Source organism: Populus euphratica, unplaced genomic scaffold (genome assembly GCF_000495115.2).
Source record: "Populus euphratica unplaced genomic scaffold, PopEup_1.0 scaffold215.1, whole genome shotgun sequence".
In the NCBI taxonomy this organism is placed as follows: domain Eukaryota; kingdom Viridiplantae; phylum Streptophyta; class Magnoliopsida; order Malpighiales; family Salicaceae; genus Populus; species Populus euphratica.
Window position 1 is genome coordinate 309,373 of NW_011500098.1, and position 24,923 is coordinate 334,295.

The 24,923-nt window shown below is 31.5% G+C and overlaps 4 protein-coding genes and 1 long non-coding RNA gene across 9 annotated transcripts; 1 reads left to right on the top strand and 4 right to left on the bottom strand.

Moving 5' to 3' along the window:
- Positions 1-3,152: 3,152 nt before the first annotated feature.
- On the bottom strand, positions 3,153-4,907 carry LOC105109384 (anthocyanidin 3-O-glucosyltransferase 6-like). The gene has a single exon (XM_011004090.1). It carries the CDS (start codon positions 4,770-4,772, stop codon positions 3,309-3,311), a length of 1,464 nt encoding a protein of 487 aa, XP_011002392.1. The 5' UTR covers positions 4,773-4,907; the 3' UTR covers positions 3,153-3,308.
- Positions 4,908-6,912: 2,005 nt separating this feature from the next.
- Positions 6,913-8,588, bottom strand: LOC105109383 (anthocyanidin 3-O-glucosyltransferase 6-like). The gene has a single exon (XM_011004089.1). The coding sequence runs from the start codon at positions 8,539-8,541 to the stop codon at positions 7,087-7,089; it is 1,455 nt and encodes a 484-aa protein (XP_011002391.1). The 5' UTR covers positions 8,542-8,588; the 3' UTR covers positions 6,913-7,086.
- A 1,549-nt stretch (positions 8,589-10,137) lies between these two features.
- LOC105109385 (anthocyanidin 3-O-glucosyltransferase 6-like) lies at positions 10,138-12,071 on the bottom strand. The gene has a single exon (XM_011004093.1). The coding sequence runs from the start codon at positions 11,792-11,794 to the stop codon at positions 10,319-10,321; it is 1,476 nt and encodes a 491-aa protein (XP_011002395.1). The 5' UTR covers positions 11,795-12,071; the 3' UTR covers positions 10,138-10,318.
- A 959-nt stretch (positions 12,072-13,030) lies between these two features.
- LOC105109386 (Tetratricopeptide repeat (TPR)-like superfamily protein) lies at positions 13,031-17,508 on the bottom strand. Of its 3 annotated transcripts, none has more exons than XM_011004096.1 (4): positions 14,495-17,508; positions 14,125-14,252; positions 13,677-13,931; positions 13,031-13,386 (listed from the first exon to the last, which is right to left on the bottom strand). In XM_011004096.1, the coding sequence occupies exon 1, from the start codon at positions 17,363-17,365 to the stop codon at positions 14,897-14,899; it is 2,469 nt and encodes an 822-aa protein (XP_011002398.1). In that variant the 5' UTR covers positions 17,366-17,508; the 3' UTR covers positions 13,031-13,386; positions 13,677-13,931; positions 14,125-14,252; positions 14,495-14,896. The 3 variants fall into 3 exon arrangements, with proteins under 3 accessions (XP_011002398.1, XP_011002396.1, XP_011002397.1); XM_011004094.1 differs by having other exon boundaries at positions 13,031-13,442; XM_011004095.1 differs by lacking the exon at positions 14,125-14,252 and having other exon boundaries at positions 13,031-13,442.
- Positions 17,509-22,932: 5,424 nt separating this feature from the next.
- On the top strand, positions 22,933-24,592 carry LOC105109388 (uncharacterized). Of its 3 annotated transcripts, XR_839242.1 has the most exons (5): positions 22,933-23,093; positions 23,327-23,384; positions 23,743-23,921; positions 24,035-24,113; positions 24,197-24,592. It is a non-coding gene; the product is annotated as an uncharacterized LOC105109388 (long non-coding RNA). The 3 variants fall into 3 exon arrangements; XR_839241.1 differs by having other exon boundaries at positions 22,933-23,126; positions 24,035-24,592; XR_839240.1 differs by having other exon boundaries at positions 24,035-24,592.
- Positions 24,593-24,923: the final 331 nt, after the last annotated feature.

The window sequence follows — 24,923 nt, forward strand, 5'->3', positions numbered from 1 at the left end:
ACGGGGAAATTGACGGATTTGGAGAGAAAAGACCGTTACCGTTACGTTAAGGGTTGTGATCAAGAGATGCGCATGTGAGGCCGGGTGACACACTTGAGGGTTATTCTATTCAGCTTCGTAGAAGTTATGACTTTTGGGTTATTTTGATAGTGATTGGGCTGGAGACTTGGATGATAGAAAAAGTACTACTGGCTTTCTTTTCTATCTTGTAAATACTGCTTTTACATGGAGTTCCAAGAAAGAACCGATTGTGACGCTTTCTACGAAGCTGAGTATGTTGCATCGTGTGCTTGTCATGCAATCTGGCTTAGAAATTGAATATTGAATAAAGGCAAGGGAAAGATGGGGCATGATGAGGTCCCTCCAGGGGAGAACGGGTGCTAGTACAAGACAAGTCAGCAAAGTGGATATTCAATTAATTCTCGGCGTGTTTTTTTTGTTGTTTTTTTTTTCTTTTCTTTTCCATTCCCCCGTATGTTTTATATATATATATTTGTAAAAAAATTATATATTACTACAGTGCTTTCCACATAATTTTTTATATTTTTTTTTCTGGAATTAGTTTAGAAAAAATAATTAATTTTTTTATAATTTTTTTTGTATTTTGATATTGTTTTAATGTTAAAAATAATTTTTAAAAAATAAAAATATATATTCACCTCTTTGTTGTTATATTTTTATTTAATGATGTTTATATAGCCTTTTTTTTATGTTTTTGTTACATTAAAGTTGTTATTTAAGTTTGTTTTTTATATATAATGTTGTTTTAGCTTTTGTTTTATTCACGCTATGCATGTTAAAGCAAAAGTGTTTTATTCTGGATTTGTTAGGTTTGTTCATGCATAAAATAGGTTCAAAAAATTAATTTTGAATCCATGTTATGTGAACATATAATATGTTTTAATTTTATGTTGTTTTGGATTTGGTGTCTCTAACTTGATTTTAATATTTTAATATTTTTTATTAGTTCTTTTATTTAAACATGTTTGTTTATGATATCGTGACTTACTACAATAAAAAAAAAAAGAGCATGTTTTAGAAGCAAAAAAAACCCATTTCTAGGCTTGGCAATGGCTAAATTGTTTTATATTTTTTGGCAATATTCTTCATGTTCTTAAAAAGAACATTGTCTTAGCCTCTAGATAATGATCAATTTTGGTCCATTTATTTACAGATACACCTTCTTTGTGTATGATTAACCAATAATTTAATGTTTAGTCGCATCAATAACATGTTTAAATGATTTTTAATTAGTTTTGAACCAAAACTCATTTTAATTAAATCATTATGATTCATTACTAATTGAATAAATATAAATTAGATTATTGATCCTTGCATGACTTCATTGTGACCAAATCTGGTTCAATTTGGAACCCACATTGTTGGGTTCATTTTGGATATTCTTAGTGTTCTTTATTTTTTTTGTTTAATCTGTTTTATTCAAGAATTTTTGAATTTTTTTTAGGTGTTTCATCTATTTTTTAGCTTTTGTTTTGTTTTTTTTTTGGGTTATTTTTCAAGTCAAACTAGAATTTTAATTTGGTTTATGATTAAATCAAAAATTTCAGGTCTACCCAATAAAAAAAAGGGGTCAAAGGGTATGATACCCTATTTGATTTGCCATAATTTTTGTTAAAGGATTTTTTTAGTTTAAGAGTGTATTTGACAAACATCCTTTAAGCCTATTTTTGGTAATTTTATTATGAAAAACAAAATGAGTTTTTTTTTCAAACAAAACCTCAAAAATAAAAAATAAATTTTTGCCTATTTTTGGTAATTTTATTATGAAAAATAAAATGAGTTTTTTTTCAAACAAAACCTCAAAAAAAAAAAAATTTCTTGCATGTGGCTAAAAATCCTAAAGTTATTTAAGCATTTTTTTTTTTGAAAAATCTAAAACATGTTAACATGTTTTTCTTAAAAAATATTGTATGGATTTTATAACAAGTTTGTAAATTTTCAAAGAACTCTGGCCTGGATTTCAAAAATATCATTTTTTTTAATTTATTTTTTTAACAAACAAGATTATAAACTTATATGTAAGATATATTTTTTATATTAAATAAAAAGATAATTTTTTTGTTGGCATTAAAATGGTTAAGTTTTTAATCTTATGATATAAGGATCTCTTTACTTAGAATGACTTTTTTTAAATTTTAGACAAACTAAATGTTAGGAAAAAAAAATTTCTTAGTTTATATGAGATAAATAAATAATGAAGCTTACCTCAAATAAAACGTATTAGAGGTGTTAATATCTTTCCTTTACATAATCAGTTCAATTTACTATGCTCTAAAACTAATTGAGGTTTCTAATGACCAAAATACTATATGACAACTCTCATTCCTTATTTTTTTCTCTACTAATAAAAGAAAAGAATTCCTTATTCATGTCATCCACATCATTCTTGACTATCCCGATCCGGAAGGATGATCATCGTGACACCATACATGTACGATAGTATTAATGAGGGATATGTCTCTTCTACACATCATTAATATTGATGGAATAACGATAGGTCCTTAGAAAACTTTTATACACCTGGGGTTGTTAAGAAATAGATATTATTAACCATAACATTTTATGTAATGATTACAAGAAAAAACAAATGAAGTCCCTAAGCCCAAAGCCTAGAAAGATTATTAGCTCCATATCCATTTGGGCTTGTAATGATACCGAGTCTAAAGATATTAGGTTTGATAACTTGCTAAATTCATTTGTTTTTAGGTTTAGCATGTAACTAAATCCAAATATGTTAAGTTTAGCGGTCTGTCAAACCTACATGTTCTTGGACTCGATGCGTAACTGAGCTAAAGGATGTTGAATATAACAGCTCACTAGACTTACATGTATATGGGCTCGACCCGTAACTAAATTTAAAAATATTGAGTCTGGTATTTTATCAAATTCACATGTAATTAGATTCCACAAGTAACTAAGTCTAAACAACCGAGTCTTAGAAAATTTATTTTTATAATTCACTAAATTTATATATATCAAAGCTCAATAAATAACTAAATCTAAAAATATTAAATTATTACCGTATCATTAGCTATTTTAAACCTTGAATCGGGCAAAAATAACACATGCCTCCACATATATATATATCTTAGAGAAAAATATTAAAAAAACAAACAGTTGTTCAGCCATAGTTAAAGAAAACTGTATTCCACCATCAGTATCATTCTTACTGCATAAATTGTTACAAATTATTCTCAAACCGATATAATCTTATTCTTCAAAATAATATGGCAAACCATTCCTTTTTTCTTTTTATGAAAAATTGCTTAGATTTTGGAACAATTGATTTAAGATATGTTGTCTATCATGTCTTCAATTAGACGACCCAAAGAAGAGAATGAAGATCCACCATCCTTCAAGCTTTTCTCACTTATTCTACTCATCTCTTTTACCTTCTTTCTCACTTCGCTATCCTCCTCCATGACATGTTTTATTGCTTTCACTATATCATCACTACTCACAATTATCTCATTATCACCAAGAAAATCCCTCCAGTAATCCATTTTGATTTCCACAGCTAATCCTAAGTCAATCACCATTTGGAAAGCATTAAATTGTTGCTCTGCGTATAGTGGCCATGTAGCAACTGGAACACCAAATCTTACACTCTCTAGTATAGAATTCCATCCACAATGCGATGCAAATCCTCCTACAGCTGGATGAGCTAAAATATCCACTTGGGGAGCCCATCCAATCACCTTTCCGATCTCAAGTGTACGATCCAAAAATCCTTCAGGTAAAATTTCTTGAAAATTTAGATAATCACTTGGTGATTCTATTTTACCTTTCTGTGATGAGGGTTTACGCAAGGACCACAAAAACCGATGTCCACAATGTTCTAGTGCACAAGCAATCTCTTTCACCTGTTTTCCACAAAAACTTCCCCAACTGCCGAAGCATAGGAACATAACTGATGATGGAGGTTGATCATCAAGCCATTCCATAATGTCCCTATATTTGTTGCTCTCATCCGACCTCAAATCACGACCATCTGCTACATGTTTCACCATGGGTCCAACGGGATACACGGGAGGGTTTTTACCATTGGAAAGAGAGTGAACCGCATAAGATTCGAACTCTAAAAATGTATTTACCAAGATACTCCTAGTTTCCTTCAATGTTCTTGCATGTTCAAGAAAAATAGCGAGCAAGTCTTCCCTGAACACCATCGAAGGCAAAAGTTTAGCAGGAAGTGGGTTCGCCAGACCCGGAACTTCTAACAGAGCATCCGAGTTCTTGAACTCAGTGAGGTTCACTCCCTCACCATCGTGAAGAGCCTGAAGATAAAACATGGAACAAATAAAAGCTGCACCTGAAGCAGAGAAAACATACCAGGGAACTCCAAATCCATTAGCCACATCTTTCATCCCAGTAGCAAACGTATCAAAAATAAACCCAGCAAGTTGAGGAGAGTCGGGACTCAACTGGGACTGAGTTCTCATCTTCGAAACATATTCTTCGACACGGGGTTTTTGGCTTTCAATCATAGAATTGAGCCAGTTACGGTCTTTAGTATCTTCTGTATTGGACTCAAGATTCGGCAAGTTAACGACTCGCATACGATCAGGCAGAGTTGATGCAGCAAGTGACTCGGTGTATTTAGTGGTGCTAGGATCAAGAACTGGATGCATTATGAAGATAGTCGTGGAAAGCCTGTCATCACGTTCAACAAGAAGCTTTGCTACCTCTACCAGAGCTACAATATGACCCATAGCAGGTATGGGGATTAACACCACCTCTGCTTTTTTCATTTTTTTTTCTTGAAAAATATTTTTTTTAGCAGGGAGGGTGTGGTTGGTTACCCGTAGGATGTCTTGTGTGTGGATTACCTTAGGATCTATCTTAGGATGTCTTTTGTGTGGTTGCCTTACCCGATCTATCTTGTCTGAAATATAACACACACACACACACATCTTGAAGGCCTAGAATTAAGAGTGATGTCATTGCTTATTGAAAATGGATTGGCATTGTTCAATTAATAATACAAAATAAATATGTTGCTCGTGTTATATAAGTTTGCTTAAATTGTTTTCAATATTAAAAAAAAAGTTCAAACGACGTAAGTATTTTTTTTTAAAATCTAAAACTTAGATTATTAATTTAATTTATTTTAATAAGCTGGATTAATTTAAATAATAAAAATAAAAAATGCAATGAAAATATATAAAGTAAAAGAAAAATTAACTATGCTCATTTAAGTTAGTATATCAAATTTATGATCTAATCTTAATACTAGGATTACTTCATCAAAATCAAACTAAATAAAATAATAAACTTAATTATTACACAACTCAATATTAAAGAGTGAAACTGTAAAAAAAAATATTATTTGAAAAGAAAAAGACTTGAGTAAAATCAGGTTAACCCGCTAACTATACGATAATGGATATAAGATTGAGATAACCATATTAAAAGGAATGTAAAAACAATTACAAAGATCAATTTTTAATTAATCAAATGCTAAAGAAGAAAATAAAAAAAATCAATTGAAGAATATTATTTAATAACGAAGAAAAATTAGATGAGAATGTGATAACCTAATAAAAAATAAATAAAAAAAAAATTAAAACTCAATTTCTAGCAAATAAGATGTTGAATAATAAAATTAAAAAAAATTAAATTAAAAAAAAAGTTAAAAAACCCAACCTCATCCTACCTAAGAGAGCACAACAAATCTATTACCTAGTTATAATATAAAGGTAACCTAGTTGATCAAAAATTGAATAACATTATAAAGTTAAATAATTAAACAACTCAATTTTAAAAAAACTATAAAAAAAATATAAAAAAATCTAAGTTAATCCAGGTTAACTTTATAATTTTACAACTATAAGTATAGGACTGAAATAACTCATAAAAAAATAAAAAAATACATAAAAATTAAATTCTAATAAATCAAATATTAAATGATGAACTTTAAAAAAAAATTAATTTAAAAAAAAAAATCAAGGTCAATATATATTAACCTTTGAAACATCTAATCATGTTTATTAACTTTAGACTAATTCTAAAAAAGATAAATCTTAAAAAGTAAAGTTTTTGACTAATAAGATATTGAATGATATAAAATTAAAAAATATATAATAAAAAAATAAAAATAAATAACAAAAAAAAAAATAAAGACTAAATTTTACTTAAAATGATTAAAATCAAATGTTAATAAATAAATAAATAAAATAAGTATAAAGAGGAGGAAAAACAACTTTGATATAAAACTTAAAGAAAATCAAATAACACCGAAAAAAATTAAAGAAAAAATTAATAAATAAGATAAAAATAAAATTAATAAGAATCAAAATAATAAGAATAAGATTAAATATAAAAATAAGTAATAAAACATTTTTATAATTTCACAAGAAAAAAAAAAAAGCAGAACCACCTTATCTGTCAATAGTTTCTTAAAAATGAGATCGTTGTTGTACCTCACGAACGTACAGCTTATAATGAATCAATGAAAGAACGGCAGTGACAGAATATCTGAGAAAGAATTTATGAAAATAATTGTGCCTTCGTTTTTTTATTAATATGAGTGTTTGGACCAACTTACACGTATCATAATTTAAAATTATAGAAAAAATAAACCTTTTAATCCTATATTTATCATGATTTGAAATCATAAAAAAACCAAACCCTCTAATCTCATATTTTTACCGCTTAACTATTACCTAAATTATTATTTTCGTGTTTTTTGAAAGTACAAAAGGGATAACCTTGTTTTGTGATCACAATTAAAGAACATTGTAATCCTCCAAGTGTGTTCTGTAATATAGTATGTATTATTTTTAAAAGATAATTTTTAATTAAAATAATGTTTTTTTTTAATTTTAATATATTAACAATATAAAAGAAATCTTAAAAAAATAATCTAATATCTTTTTAAACAAATAAAAATTGAAAAGCAGAAGACAATGCTGAAAATTCACTTAATAAATAAATTGTTCCAAATTAATCTCAACCGATATGATCATATTCTTACAAAAATATGGCGAACCATTCTTCTTCTTCTTCTTCTTCTTCTTCTTTAAAAAAAAAAAGAGAGACTGCTTAGATTTTGGAACAGTTGATTTAAGATATGTTGTCCATCAAATCTTCAATTAGACGACCCAACGAAGAGAATGAAGATCCACCATCCTTCAAGCTTTTCTCACTTATTCTGCTCATCTCTTTTACCTTCTTTCTCACCTCACCATCCTCCTCCATGACATGTTTTATTGCTTTCACCGTATCTTCACTACTCACAATTATCTCATTATCACCAAGAAAATCCCTCCTGTAATCCATTTTAATCTCCACAGCTAATCCTAAGTCAATCACCATTTGGAAAGCATTAAATTGTTGCTCTGCGTACAATGGCCAGGTAGCAACCGGAACACCAAATCTCACACTCTCTAGTGTAGAATTCCATCCGCAATGCGATGCAAATCCTCCCACGGCTGGATGAGCTAAAATTTCCACTTGAGGAGCCCAACCAATCACCTTTCCGATCTTGATTGTACGATCCAAAAAACCTTCAGGCAAAATCTCTTGAAAATTTACATAATCACTTGGTGATTCCACTTCACCTTTCTGTGATGAGGGTTTACGCAAGGACCACAAAAACCGATGTCCACAATGTTCTAGTGCACAAGCAATCTCTTTCACCTGTTTTCCACAAAAACTTCCCCAACTGCCGAAGCATAGGAACATAACTGATGATGGAGGTTGATCATCAAGCCATTCCATAATGTCCTTGCTCTCGTCCGACGGCAAATCACGAGCATCTCCTACATGTTTCACAATGGGTCCAACTGGATACACAGGAGGGTTTTTGCCGTTAGAAAGAGAGCGAACCGCATGAGATTCGAACTCTAAAAATGTATTTACCAAGATACTCCTTGCTTCCCTCATTATTCTTGCATGTTCAAGAAAAATAGTGAGGGATTCTTGCTTGAACACCATCGAAGGCAAAAGTTTAGCAGGAAGTGGGCTTGCCAAACTCGGAATTTCTAACAAAGCATCTGAGTCCTTGAACTCAATAAGGTTCACTCCCTGATCATCATGAAGAGCCTGAAGGTAAAACATGGAACCAATAAAAGCTGCACCTGAAGCAGAGAAAACATACCATGAAACCCCAAATCCATTAGCTACATCTTTCATCCCAGTAGCAAACGTATCAAAAATAAACCCAGCAAGTTGAGGTGAGTCCGGACTCAACTGGGACTGAGTTCTCATCTTCGAAACATATTCTTCGACATGGGGTTTTTGGCTTTCAATCATAGAAGTGAGCCAGTTACGGTCTTTAGTATCTTCTGTATTGGACTCAAGATTCGGCAAGTTAACGACTCGCATACGATCAGGCAGAGTTGATGCAGCAAGTGACTCGGTGTATTTGGTGGTGCTGGGATCAAGAGCTGGATGCATTATGATGACAGTGGTGGAAAGCCTGTCATCACGTTGAACAAGAAGCTTAGCTACCTCTACCAGGGCCACAATATGACCCATTGCAGGTACGGGGATTAACACCACGCCTGCTTTCTTCATTTTTTTTCTTGAAAAATGAAAATTTTAAGTAGAGAGGGACAAGGCGCGCTCTAAATAAATAGATAGATAGATCCAAAAACGCCCAACACATCCCAATATAAATTAGAGTGATGTCATTGCTTACCTAGCTGTGAAATTAATTTCTAGAAAAAGACTGGAATATAAATTAATAATTATTAAAGTTCTAGAAGATAAGTGCTCATCGGATCGTCATGTTCCCATGGGGAAAAAGAAGAAGAAATCAATGATTCCAGTTACAGGTGTTCCAATATTAAAATGAGAAGGTTCGGTTTATATATTGCTAGAATTATATATTTAAATATGTTTAATTAATTATATGATCTCACTATTTTTTTTAAAAAAACATTGATTAAAAAAATACTTAATTATAAGGTTTTTTAAACATTTATTTTCAAATTACAAACCCAAAAGATATACCACAGTACTTAAAACATATTCTATGTCTGAAACTCTAGCATCTAAGATTGGTTTCTTTAAAACAAGTTGCTCCAATCTTCTGAGCTTTCACTAATTTACTAAATTTGCAATCTCTAAGATTTTAGATGCACGCTTAATAAAAAAAAACACTTAATTTTAAATCAATTTAATATTAAAAAATAAAAATATATATTAATTTAAAAATTTTATCAAAATATAAAATAAAAATAACAATGATAAAATAATGATAAAATTTGATAGGAAAAACTTAAAAATAATGAAATTATATAAAAAAATTAATTTTAAAAATTATTTTAAATAAAATAAATAATAATAATAAAATATGAATCTGATAGATAAAAAAATAAACGAGGATGAAATTAATCAAAAAAATTCATTTTATAAATAATTTAAAAAAAATGACCAAATATAAAAGAAAAACAAATTGAAAGAATATTTTAAAAATTTAAAGGGTTATATACAGTAATCAAGGAGAAGAGTTAAAAGAAGGGAAGAAATAGAAAAAAGATTATCGACATCAAATTAAAGATCAATAAGCCATAAATATTGTTTAGGAATGGAGCATCTCAAAAGCCACTGTTTGGTTGCCTAATGCCTCTTTACTCACGTTCTGAATGGTGCATAAACAATCAACACAATGAGACGTGTAATGTACGTAACAAGTATCTTTTTAAATAATATTTATATTTATAAAATTATTAAATTGACCTTTAATTAACAACTTGATTGTAACATAAAAAAAATCATGATGAAAATATGAAAACATCCATGGATGCTAGTGAAAAAAAATCTTATTTTTAATAGTAATTGAATCATTTTATTATGATTGAAAAAATAAAAATAAAAAAAATGTCAACTAATACTGGTTATTTTTTTTTATTTTAAAAATAATATTATTATCTCACTATGCTTTAAAAATATGAAAATATCTATTGATCACCTATCAATGATAGTAAATAAGAGATACTTGTGAAAAGATCATATTATCTTGAATAGTTAATTATTTATTTATTTTTTAAAAGGATAAAAATGAATTGCTATAATAAATAACCACAAGTTTTAGATTTTCTTTTAATGTTAATGCTCTTATCAGCACTCAACAATCTCCCTATCCAGTAAAATATCTTCTATAATCCATTTTAAGCTTCACTACTAATCCCAATTCAATAACCATGTTAAAAGCATTAGGTTGTTGTTCTGTACATGTTCAATCACAACAATCTCCTTATCACCATTAGAAGCTTATGCTAATGTTTGAATAGATTAAACTAAATCTTTACGAAATCACTATATGATAAAGCTTTGGGTTTTTATTGTTTCATGGCACATGTACAGTGTCTCCCGCAATGATCATATCTTTAATCAAACGACTCAATGAGGAGAACGAAGATCCACCTTCCATCATAGCTTTTCTACTCTTCTCACTCAATTCTTTCAGCCTTTTCAATTTATGGCCATCATGCTCCATGCCACTCTTTATTCCTCTCTCAATTTCCTTAGCACCCAAAGTAATTTCATTGCCAGTCAAAAACTCTCTTCTATAATCCATTTTGATTTCCACTGCCAGTCCCAACTCAACCACTACTTCAAAAGCATTAAATTGTTGTTCTGCATACATCGGCCATGTAGCAAGGGGAACACCAAACCACACACTCTCTAGTATAGAATTCCATCCGCAATGTGATATAAATTCTCTGATGGAAGGATGAGCCAAGACATCCACTTGTGGTGCCCATGCAATAACCTTTCCAATCTTCGCTGTTCGATCCAAGAATCCATCTGGAAGGACTTCTTGTTGATATGCATGATCAACTAAGAAACCGATCTCTCCCTCTGATGGAGGTTTGCGCAAGGACCACAAGAATCGATGTCCACTATGTTCTAGTGCCAACGCGATCTCTTTCACTTGATCCACGCTGAAACTTCCCATGCTCCCGAAACAGAGGAACACCACCGAGGACGGAGGCTGATCATCGAGCCATAGCATGATGTCCCTATTGCTGTTGCTTCCATCTGAACCCACATCATAGGCATCACCCTTGAGATTCAAAATCGGTCCTACTTGATAAACAGCAGGGCCTTCACTGTTAGAAAGACACTTAACAGCATGAGATTCCACCTCTTCACATGTATTGAGAATAATACCCTTAGCTTCTCTAAACCTTCTTACAAGGTAAAGAACAACAGGAAGTGTGTCTTTGCTGAGCATGACCGAAGGGAAAACCTTAACAGGAAGTGGGTTCACCAAAGTCGGTATTTCAAACTCAGCATCCACGTCCTTTAACTCAGTAAGGTCCACTTCCTGCTTATCATGAAGATCCTGCATATGAAACTGGAAACCAAGAAAAGCAGCACTTGATGTGAAGTAAATGTAAGAAGGGACACCAAATTCATTGGCCACATCAATCATTCCTGCACAAAACATGTCAAGAACAAAGCATGCAAGTCGAGGGGGCTTGGGGTTTAACTCTGACGGAGTTAGGAGCTTGGAAACAAATTCTTTGACATGGGGTTTCTGGCTTTCAATCAAAGAAGTGATAAACTTAGAGGGATGATCATTTGATGTGTTGGTTTTATCACTAGGTAGGTCAATGAATTGGATACGAGTGGATTTGGAAGAAGCAGTGAGTGACTCAGTGTACCTGCTGATTTTGGAGTCTAAAGCTAGCCTAATGATGATAACAGTGATGGAAACTCTGTCATCACGATCAACAAGGAGTTTTGCTAACTCCATCATTGAAGCAAAGTGGCCAATACCCGGGGAAGGTACAAGCACCAGCTCCGCTTTTTTCATTTTGCTAAAAATTCGGCTACAAGAGATTTTGTGATGCGCGTAGAAGGTAATGAATTTGTGGTGCTTAGAGCTGGATCCCTGTTTTTGTGGTGCTTAGAGTTGGATCCCTGTTTATACGCGTGGCGATTCTGCCAACCAAATTTAAGGATTGGAAGGATACAAGAGAGAATAGGAAGGATTTTTATAAACCTTCCAGCTCCTATTCGAGGTGTGGAGGAGGACACGATTAAGTCTTATAATTTTTTTGTCTCATTTTTCCTTTGTTAACATTTTTTTTTGTAATTTAAAATCTATAAATCTATATTAGAAGTCTAAATAAAAAAAATTTAAAATCTATAAATCTATATTAGAAATCTAAATAAAAAAGTATGTGGTTTATAGTTATAATTAAATACAGTTTTGTAATTTTAAAATTAAACTTGGCTTAACAACTGCATACCTTACCCAGCTCTGCCATGACTTTCCCTCGCCCAGACCACAGATGGTACTAGAGGAAGGTATGGTTTAGAATCAAACACGTTGAGATGGTTAGTTAGCTTAGATGGTGCTATTAATTTTCCAACTTTCCCTCATACATCATGAATCATGATGCTTTTTGGGCAGACGTTGAGTGCTGAGACTTGGACATGTTCACTGAAATGTAAATAGTTGCAGTAGAGAAAAAGGCGGGGTTTCACAAAGCATAGGAAAACCACTGGCTATGGAGGTTGATCATCAAGCCATTCCATGATACAAAGGAGGGGTTTTACCATCCGAAAAGGCGTTGATTACATGGGATTCAAGCTCCATTAATGTCTTTACCACAATACCTCTTGCTTCTTGATACCTTCTTGCATTGCCTAAGTAAATAGGATGCCAGTCTTTGTTAAACACAACAGAAGGCAAAACATTTGAAGGAACCGCGTTAATAATAACTGGCAACATGAACTCAGCATCTGAGTCCTTAAACTTGTTGGCGTCCACACTCTTCTTGTCATTAAGAGATGCATACAAGTTAGTGATTGTTTATCTGGTTCAACCATATTTTTCAAAAAATTAGTTTTTTTAATGTTTTTGGATCATTTTCATATGTTAATATTAAAAATAAAATTTAAAAATAATAATAAAATATTATTTGAATAAAAACAAAACACTTTAAAAAACAACCTCCACCACAATCTCACAAACATGCTCAAAGCATAAGACTGAAAACAGCTGCACTTGATGCTTAGAAAACATATGAAGGAACACCAAATTCGTTAGCCATGTCTATCATTGTTGTATAGAACATGCCAACAACAAATCCAGCAAGTTGAGGTGACTCGGAGCTTGGTTCAGACTGATCAAGCTAGGAGACAACATTTTTAAGATGTGGTTTTCGGATCTCAATGAATGAACTAAGGAAGTTGATGCCAGGACTAGTTTGCTAATCACTAGGGAGGTCAACTAATTGGATATGAGCAGAGAATGAGTGGCAGAGACTGATTCAATATACTCCCTTATCTTGCAGTCTAATGGTGGGCATTTCATGACAAAAACAGTTATGGAGAGTCTGTCATCACGGTCAACCATTCGTTTTGCAATCTCTACTGCGGGTACAAGGAGGCCAACACCTGGTAAAGAGACAAAAACAAGCTTCGATTTCTTCAATAATGTCTCCTATGCACATCTGCAACATGGGACAGAATTCTGTAATTTTTAGTTTGTATCATCTCTAAAAGAGTTCATGGATGAGAGTGTGTGAGTTGTGGCACGACGAAAAATGGAGGTAAGACTTCCGGGGTAAAATGCATCACTAATTATTATTTTTTTTCTGGACCATGGCCCATCTTGAAATAGACAAGGAAAAAAGAGGCAAAACGTGGCATATTCGGATGTGTGAAGGCATAAGAACGGTAAGTACCTATTGGATCAGCATTAAGGACATCCCGGTATCCTTCTCTGGAAGCTCTTCCCTCTTTTCTTTTCCATGAAAGACAAAGTGGATGTGTAGTGGAAAAAAATGGGAGTGCATGACACAGTCTTCTCTGTCACTGTATGTTTAAAAAGAAATCCATGTGCCCTGAAGTTGATGATGCTTAAGTGACGAACAATGCAGGAGGACTGCTTCCTAGACTGGAAGTGCTAGGCCATGAGCTGTACATGATTTCTTCATATTCTGCAAATCCAGATGACATATGCCGCGGTCAAAACTAGCGCACTTGCATAAAGAATATGCATCACAGACTTAAAATATTGATTGCGTCTCTTTCGTTTTGGAAATGAAAAGGATAAATAAAAGCTAATCAACATCCTCCTTATTCATAAAAAAACAGAAACAGAAAGAATAATGTATTATTCTCCTTTCTTACTGTAACAAATTTTCCCCATCATCCATCTTCATTTGTTCTTCCATTTATATGCCAAACTGATTTAAATATTTGCTCTAATCATGCATCCCAGATTGTTTGGGAAGAAAAAAAAAACAGGTCTGAGTTATCTGCATGTAAAATGGTCAACAAGGTTTGTTAACAAGTATTCCAGGTAAACATAAAAGGTTTGAACTCTTACGAACAGAACGATCCAGTATTCAGGAAATTGCATACAGTTTCCATTTCTCTTCAGTTTAGACACCCATAACTGCTAGAAACTTCTTCCAGTAAGAATCTGAATATGACACCATTGACCGCGTGCATAAGAGACGAATATGACACCATTGACCGCGTGCATAAACTCTCTGACCTGAATAGATAGGTAAGGAGGCTTTTTAAAGGCTGCTTCAGAATTCAGAGAGCTTATCTAACCCCATTTGGCTGGTTCCCAGTAGCTGAATATGACACCATAGACCATGTAGACATGGGCAGCAGCCAGAAAGAATCTGTTTTTATCAAACAGATTTATTGACTGGTTCCAGAAATCTAAGCCTGCAATCCAGCATAGTTTCCAAATTGTTGTACTGGACAAACATTCCACAGATAACCGACCATAGTTTTATATCATATACTGAACAGTACAAATGCAGCCACAATTAAAAGCAGGAAGCAGCTGCAAGTAGCTAACTATACCGAGTTTTCCAAAATGTAATTTGTTAGACAATATTCCCCATATAACACCAGAAACGTCCTAGAACTTATTCCAATTCATTCAGGGATTGATTTGAGGACTACGATCACTTTTTTTCATCTCCATAGCCAATCCTGCCAACATTTCATATATTTTATCAGAGTGAAGGTGGTCTTGATCTTTCGATGTAAAACGGGCCACAGAACCTCCGATATCAATCCAACTGGAGCCAACTTCCTTTTGCAAACCCTTTTCCCTCATCTCTCTCCTTACTTTATCAACATTCACCCAGTTTCCTTCCTCTGCATATATATTGGAGAGCAAAACATGATAGCCTGTAATGTTGCCTGTTTTCTCCATTTCAAGCAACTTCTTGGCAACAACTTCTCCCAATTCCACGTATTCATGGAGTCTGCAAGCCCCGAGAAGTGATCCCCAGATTTCCAACACATTGCCAGCTTCACCCAACTGTTTAACAAACTCGTATGCTTCAACCACCCTACCAACTCTCCCTAACATGTCTGTAACACAGCAATAGTGCGGAGTTGAGGGTTGAATCTTAAAATCCTTCTCCATTGACTCAAATATTTGAAGACCTTCATCAACCAGACCCGAGTGACTGCAAGCTGACAAGACAGCAATAAAAGTTATGGCATCGGGTTCAATCCCGGATTTCTTCATTGAGTGAAACAAGGAGAGAGCTCTCTCGCCCATCCCATGTTGACCATAAGCCAATATCATTGTTGTATAGGTGACAGAGTTTTTGTCTGGTAATTTGGTAAACACACTTTCTGCATAATTGATTGAGCCTGATTTCGAGTACATGTCGACAAGGGAAGTGCTGACAAATATATTTTTGTCCAACAATAGCCGAATGGAGACTCCATGGAGTTGCTTTCCCAAATCTATATTTCCCGCAGGATTGCAGGCTGGGATAATGGTTGCTAAAGTTACAGCATTAGGCATTACATTTTTCTCAAGCATTTGTCTAAAGGTAACAAAAGCTTCTTCTACTAGCCCATGCTGTGCGTACCCAGCGATCATAGCATTCCACGTGGCTTGATCTCTATTGTTCACATTGCCTCTCTCAAAAATCCGTTGTGCAAGCCTAATCAGGCCACATTTTGCATACATGTCTATAAGATAACCATCCATTCCTTCAAATTGCATCCCATGCCTAAGAAGATAAGCATAGGTCTGCTTTCCAATTTCCTGGCTTCTAAGGTTAGATGCTGCAGAAAGTAGAGCAGTCACTGTCACAGAATCAATTGCAAACCCTTGCTTCTGCATCTCATATACAAGCATCAACCCCTCATCATCCATTCCAATCTGTACAAAAGCAGAAATCATGGTATTCCAAGATACAATATCTCTTTCCACCATCTTCTCGAAAACTTCAAAAGAAGTGTGGACAGAATTGCACCTCGAGTACATCACAATGATTGCATTCGTTATCATCACGGGAAATACTGCTAGATTCTTAATCACAAAGGCATGCAGTTGTTGAGCCAAGTCCAAACACTGCAGCTGTGAAACGGCCGTTAAAACCGAGAGAAAGGTTACATCATCAAGAACCGTCTGTTCTGTTTCCACAGCTTTAAGGAAAAGATCAATGCCTTCAATCAAAAAATTATTCTGTACATATCCACCAATCATAGTGTTCCAAATCTCCGTATTCTTCTCCAAACAATGGTCAAAAACCTTCCTAGCAAAATCAATATGTCCAAGCTCTGCAAACATGAATATCACCGAGCTCACAACAAACAAGTCATTCACATATTCACTACCCATTTTAACAAGCATCCCATAAAGAACATCAGCATTCTTAAAATCTCCAACACTCGAAAAAGCAGGAAAAACGTTGACAAAACTAACCGGACTCGGTTTAATCCCCATTTTCATCACCACCCTAAATAGCTTAATTGCTTCTACATATCTTTCTGTCTTCACATACCAAGAAACCATAGTATTCCAAGCAACAACATCTCTCTTTCTCATTGTATCAAAAACTTTATGCACTAAATCATACTTGGAGCAATCTAGATAACTCAAACAACCCACATTACTCAAACAACTAGAGTACATATTCAAAAGGGAATTATAGACAATTCTACTCGGATTTGATAAACACCGAATAAGATGACAATGAATGGCTTTACCAATCCTTAAACTGCGCGTTTCAGCGCAAGCTTTGAGTGTAGAAGAGTAAGTATAGGAATCAAATTTGGTGCCAAGACTTGAACTTTTTAACTTGGAATAGAACAAAATGGCTTCAAGAGGCAAGTTATTGCAAATGAAGCCAATTATGATGGTGTTACAAATGACAGTGGTTGGGCGGGGAAATGTCTCAAACAGTTGGCGTGCAATATGGGGCTGGCCTTCTTGGCAAAGTTTGCTTAATCGAGAGCGAATTGATGGGGTTTTAAGAGATGGGCTTGGTGGTGGCGAGATTCTAAAGAGAGAAGTTTTCTGGGTTTTATTAGAAGGGTCATGGGAAGGTGTGGAGAGAGGGATTGGAAGTGATGATGAAGAAGTAGAGGCCATGGCCATGGATTGTTTGTGTCTGGTTGTGATGTTGTTAGTTTTCTGGTTGGTAGTTGAAGCTCTTTCCTTTCAGGGTAAATTTCAATTTGCCCCTTATCTTTATAAATTTTCTCAGTTTCACTTAAAATATTTGTTTTACCTAGAACATGATTGAACAAGGGTAATATTGAAAACCTTCCAATACATCAAGGGTGTATTTATAAAGTAACCATTCTTCTATTTTATCATGGAATGGGAAGCTTATGCAGCTTAGTTTGGGTTTTTCTGTGCTTGGAAGAGTGAATTGGTGGGCTGGGCTTGTCCTGCGTAAAGAGAAAGAACAAAAACAAAGCCTGGTCAGGCCTTATTGGAGTTTATATAGCTCAGCTCTAGGTCGCAAGGACCAATGTCCCCCATCAATTATGCCCAAGAGGTCCCTTCACTTGACCTCTAATTAAAATCACTTAAAAGAAAAACTAAAAGGGATAAACGAATCATTTATTGTAATTCAGAGTGGTGAAATTATTATTTTACTCTTGATTAAAAAAATTACAGTTCATAGAGTTTTTTTTTCATATTATCGGGTAGTCATTAGGGATAAATTGATATTTTTATATTTTTAGCATATTAAAAAAACTAAATAATCTTTTTTAAAAAATAAACTAGCATTCAAGGATTCCTAGTCTTTTATCTTTTTTAATATAGTAAAATGGCTAAGTTATTTTTAAAAATAAAAATTACTCAACTACTTTTAAAAAAATTTTCATATTTTCACCATCATTTTTTTAGTAATAATTAAATATAAAGTATTCTTCAAAAAAAATTGACAAATATAGCATAAGTTTTTAGTGAATGGGTTGCTTATTTTATGATTTTTTTTCATCATCATTATGCGTGGATCATTGTAATAGATAAACAATAACTTTTAGGGTAATATTTGAATTTTTTTAATTTAATTTTTTTAAATTTTATCTTTTAACATTTATTTACTCAAGATTGAACTCTATTATTTTTTAATTTATTTTTATAAAATTTATTACTAATTATTAAATTAGCATTTTAAATTGTTTTTGGTCTTTTTATTTGTTATTCTTTATGAAATTTAGTTTTTTTATTAAGAAATTTTGTTTTTGAATTAAATTAAATTAATTAACTAAATATATAAGATATTTATTTTATGATTTGTTTTATTTGTTTTCTAGGTTATTGCTTTAATGGTACATATTATCTTTTTCGCGTTATATTGGAGCTTTTCACAATGATATTAAAACTATCTCGGTAAGTTTTCTAGGTGGTGAGGCGATATTCACAATAAAGTGACTATAAATTTCTAACTAACTTTTATTTTTTTTCCTCAAGTATGACATTAATAACTAATTTTTGTAATTAATTATTGTCAAATTTTTATGTTTTATTTTATTTGCTATTAATATCTTTTATTTATTATATTATTAAATTAATTAAGTTTAATGATCAAGTCTTCAGGTTTTCTTCTTCTTTTTTTTTGAAAATATTTATGTTGCTTTAACATTCTGTTTTATGGTAAATTTAACTAGATATGTGGCATAGTACAAACTACTTATTTAGTTTTTTCCAATCATCATTTGTGTTATGTTTGGTTAGTATTTTAGAATAAATGAGTTAAAAAAATACATAAGAAAAAAAATATTTGATTAAAAAGATATAAAATAAATTTATTTATAAAATAATAAATTTTTTATTTTTAAAATAAAAAACACATAAAAATATTTCTCTTTAATATAAACATCTTATCAACGACTTTTCATAAAAGGTTAAAAGTTTTATTTCATTGTTTAAAAAGGATTTTGCACATTCGTCTCTAACATCTTCTGATCAATTCGGCTATGCTCTATAGTTTGTTGACATCTTTGCTCACATATACAATTTCAAGGATGCAGAAACAAAGAAAATTGGCATCATTCCTTACGTATCACATTTTTTGGTTTTATCTTGAGACCGACTTTCTTATATTTGAGAAATAAGTCTCTCTTCCATGGAGTTTTATGGGTGGATATAAACAGTTATGAGAATTTTTTTAGAGTGTGGTACTGAATTAATATTTAATTATAATCCTATAATTTGGAAGTAATTAAACCCACAAATTAAAACCAGCTAAGTCTTGAGACAACACCTCGAGAGGTTAATTATGAGAGCATATATAAAGAACAAAGAAATATCTTCATAGCCACAAGTCGTAGCTCCAAGATGAAGAAAGCACAGCTAGTACTAGTCCCTTCTCCAGGAAATGGCCACCTTGTATCAACCATCGAATTTGCCAAATTCTTGCTTGATCAAGATGAAAGTTTCTAATTAATAACATTTCTCATCATCAAAGCACCATATGCTCTTGACATAGATACCTTCAATCAATTACTCTTCACCGTTGATTTAGTATGAATTGTATCACCCTTATAGAAAAACACTACCTTAGTTCTACATTTTATTCTAATACTATTCATGATATTAATTATATACAAATATATTAATAAAATATATTCATCAATATATTTTAGAAATTATAGAAATTGTTCTCCTTTTAACATGGTGATAATTAAAGATCTTTTAACTATATTTTTTAACAGAATCACTAATATAATGAAAAATTATTGGTAATATTTAGAAAAGTTTTCTTAAAATTTTCATAAAAATTAAATTTTTTTATTTGATTTTATAAAGCTCTCTCATCATATCTCATCAACCCATAATCATATATCATAAAAAACTTAGTAAAAATTTCCATTCATCTACTTTTCGATTTTTTTATTCGTTATATGCCTATTTTATTTTTGTTATTTGAATGCTTATAGTTCAAATATTTTATAACCGGGTGTTTTGTCCCTATTTTGTTCTGATATAATTGTTAAATTAACATATGGCATATTTGTCAAATGTGCACAACTTTTTTGGTTTATTTCTAAATGAGTACTTGTATTTCCTTATTTAAGTATCTGCATTTTTTATTGTTTTTATTTATTTAATTATCTCAATTTTCAATAATTTACTAATCAAATGTTTTTTTAATTATTTAATTCATAGTTAACGTTTCCACCAATTGACATCCTCAATTAAACACTTAAACAAAAAAACCAGAAATACACACGTTTGAATAAAAAAATAAAAATACAAACACTTAATTGAAAATAAATTAAAAAAATTCGTATATATTTGATCAACATATCATCCCATCACATCTTAATCTCACAATCATTTCAGCATAAGACAGGGGAAAACATGTGATCAATTATATAAAAAAAATGAGAATTTAGGTGAATACAAAAATAAAAGTAGAGATATTGAAAAGTTTTATTAAGCTAATATTTCCTGATACATCCCCCTTGACTCCAAGCATCGACCGTTCCACTCCTTCCAAGCTGTAGAGATTAGGCAGGCACGTGTTTTAGGTCATCAATGGGACCATAAATTGATCTCGTATCAGATGAACACGTGATACTCTGACGAAAGAGTGGATGGGCAAAGTGTGGTAGGTGCGCAGTCAAAACATACAAGAGTGTGGAACCTAACTTTAGTGCAGTCAAAACCTGTTGTAAAATTTCAGCCACGTGTAACAGCTTAATTGAAAATTATGTTAATTAATGTCAAATTATGTATTATAAAACATTAAGTTAAAAATTACATCTGATTTTTTAATTCTTTTAAAATTAAAATAGAGAAAAAAATAAATCCAAGTAATCACGACAACTTTATAAAAATTAAATTAAAAAAAATATTATAAAGTATAATTCTCAAACAACTTAATATTGAAAGATAGAATTAAAAATAAAAATTAAATTAAAAAAAAAGATAGAATTGTTGGAGGATGAAATTGAAAAATAATATACATTTAATTAAAAAATAAAAAATAAACAGAATCCATTCGGATTAACTTATCAAATTTATAACTTGGGTCAACTTGATTGGGATAACCCTATGAAAAAAATAAAAAAATTACAAAGCTTAATAAAAAAATATTCAATTAAAAAAGAGTTAAAAAGTAAATAGAGTTAACTCGGATCAACTTATCAAACCCGTAATTTGAATCAAGAGACTAAAATAAAATCAAAGAAAGTAAATTGAAAAATTTTATGAAGCTCAATTTTCAATTATCCTATTATTAAAGAATAAAATTGAAAATAAAATCAATTAGAAAAAATAGTTCTAATCCACTTGGGTTAAATTATTAAATCTGCGATCTATGTTATAAGAACGAGATAAATTCATAAAAAATAAATCAAAATAAATTATAAACCCTCACTTTCAACTAAAAAAAACTTAAAAAATATAAAATAAATAAAAATACTATTCTAATTAATAAATAATATTTTGTGGATATAACTATAACAATTTAGTCATATATCCTTTATATCCTTTAGTATTTTGTTAGTTTATCTGTCAATATTTTTTTATAAATAAGAATAAGTTAGCTTTCAAACTCTAAAATCATCGAAGTTCATTGCTTTTCATTTTTCATTTTTATTTTTTATATCATAGACATATTGACTATTCTCAAAAGTTAAATAACCAAAAAAAAACTCACTAAGTTGAGGTCCTAGCAATCACATACTTAAATATAAGTTATGGAATGCAAGGGGTAGAATTTGAATTAGAAATATCCTTTTCTTCTAATTGACTCATTACAATTTAATTAATATCAGTTGAGGGACTAACTCACTTACATGTTTATTGTTAACTATCCATGTTATAAGAATTAAAAAAAATCATCAGAATTTACCTTTCACCATCTTATTTAAGATTTAAATCTTGCTGGTTTAAAGAAATTGAGTCCTTTAACTATTGAATTAAAAATTTTTTATATAATTATGAGATTTTTAAGTAATTATGTTATAATTAATGGAAAGTGTCTTAATTTTTTATGTTTGTTATTTTTATTAAGATCTTTTTCTTTAAGTCTCTAAACTCGAGATTTAACTTCTTTAAGTAGTTAAGAGTATTAATTATTTGGATTAATAATTTTATTTTTAGAAGATTAATTATACTCAATTAAAAAAATATTTAAAACATGAGAAAGAAAAGGTTTAGGAATTAAGATGGTTGTACACTATATTATACTTAATAAATCTTATTAATTAAAAAATTAAGAAAAATGAAAGCATTTGATTTTAGAAATCTTTATTCCTTGGATTTTTAACCTCTTAATAATACACCTTTAAAACAAACTCGATCAAATTATAGTATATTTAAGTTTATACACTAATTTCTCTTTAGATTTAAAAATAGAGTTTGATTTAAAATATCTTTAGATTAAGACATTGAAATACTCGGAAGATCATCCATCTTTTTTCTTTGGACTTCAAGATACTTAATATGCACCTGTTTAGAAGTTGAGATGATAGATATTATTTTTTAAAGTTATTTTTATATTAATATATATTTTTATATTTTTAAAATTTATTTTTGATATTGATATATCAAAATAACTTAAAAATATATAAAAAATAATTTAACTATTAAAAATTTTAAAAACATAATTGAATCGTAATGCTAAACATCAACACACGCACAGATATATATATATATACATATATATATATATATATATATATATGCATCTCCCGTGAAAGATTTAATATTGCCTGAACATATTCTCTCCCTTAGCAGTCACTGCTGATTCTATGGTTTAAAAACCTAGAACTTCACATCAATCCCTCTACGAAACAATGGCAAAAACATTCAAGCTTATATTTGCAGAGTCATTGTTGCTTAAATTGTTAGCTAGGTACCTATCTTTTTTTAATTATTTCTTCGTAACGTAAGGTATTGTAAGTTATTCTCGTATATTTGATCCTATATTCCTAAGTTTTCAGTTCCTTGGTTTACCTTTTGATCCGAGTATTATGTTGGTTTTGAACAAAAACTCATAGAATACCTTAAATTTTATTCATTAGGTTTGATGTTGATTCTCTCTATGTGTTGAGCTCCTCTAACTTATCCTGTTTTTGCTACACACAGTGTTTGCCTCATCACTTCCATTATTGGCATGGGTGGATTCGGCAAATGAATTACAAAGGTATCTATCAATGCCTTATCATTAGTTTTATGGTTTGAGACAATTTTTTATGTAATTTTAACCAAGCCAAACTGCCCTCATGAAAAATGCTTCGATTGCTTTATCTGTGAGGCATAAACAAGAATTATATCCATGAAAATTGAGTTCTAAGGGGAAAGATATCCGAGTCCATTTATTCAAAGCGTTTGCTCTTATTTGTGGTTTAGTGTTGCAAGTATGAGAAAAGGGCAGCATATTGGTTGAGTTTGAATGTCTTTCTTCGTTAATCGATAATTTAAATCTTGATATTTTCACACTTTTCTTGATGGATGAAAATTGAAAGTTCTCACAATCGCTAATGGAAGGAAACATGCTGTAGGTGTTGATGTTCGTCCATGGCAGCATGGTTTTTGTCAATGACAACATGGTTCTGGTCACTGGCAATTCATCAACATGTCACGGCAAACAACGATGACACCTGTATCTCCGGTAGACGTTAGCTGGCCAACAAGAAGGGATAAATAGATTTAAAGATGGCTTCCATTTGAGTTAAACCAAGTAAGTTTCAACCTCTTAGTTAAAAGTGATGGGTTGCTTAATCATTAATTTTGTTTGCAAATGTGATGAGATGGCTGAGGGGATGATGACTGTGTTACTGACCATAATTTTAGGCTAAAAAGGGCAGGAACTATTGTTTGCAGAGCAATGGAAAATGCATTCAAAGAGTCATCGTTGCTTAAATATTCTTAAGTTGGCAGCATTTATCCTTTTTTTCTGTAAGCCTTTTCTCTGTGCGAAGCTTCTATGGCTTATTTTGGCTTTGCTACATGCAGTGTTTTGCCCCATAACTTATTTGATGGGCATGGGTGGGTTCGGCAAACCAGGTGCATATCCATTGTGCCCTCCCGCTGCAGTCAAGGATGCTGGGATCAGGGCACAAGACTATAAAATTAGGGATATTGCAGCCCAAGTGACCGCCTCCTTGTTTTTTACAATAATCTTTGATGAATTCAGAAAAGCATTAAGTCAATGAAATTCTGATATAGTAGACAATGACAACCATGGCAATATTTAACAGAAGAGAAGAACATTAGATAGAATTCTATACAACAAACAATAGCAGAAAGAGGAGTCTGAGACAAGACTACCGGATCTTCATTTGTTTGTCCATGCTAAGATACCTTCAGATCTTGTGAATAAATCATATGAAATTTCTATTCATTGAGAGATAACATGCTAAGATCAAACACTGTGTTCCACTTGAGCAACTTGTCCTAAAAAAGCATACCTTATCCTCAAAAAGCATCTTGTTTTGTCCAGTCCGAATACCCCACAAGATTCCATAGGATATATAGCATGATTAAAGTTTCCTTTGAAACCTGCCAGTAATTAACCATTGACTCCATTGCAGAACAACCTAGCCCACTGTTTTAGGCATTCACCAGCTAATACCAAGCCATTTCATGACACCCAACTAGTAATTAGGTTTCATAAAATCAGAATGGCTCATCTATTATACAGGAGCAAGTGCATGGACGGCATGGAAATCGAGACTACCTA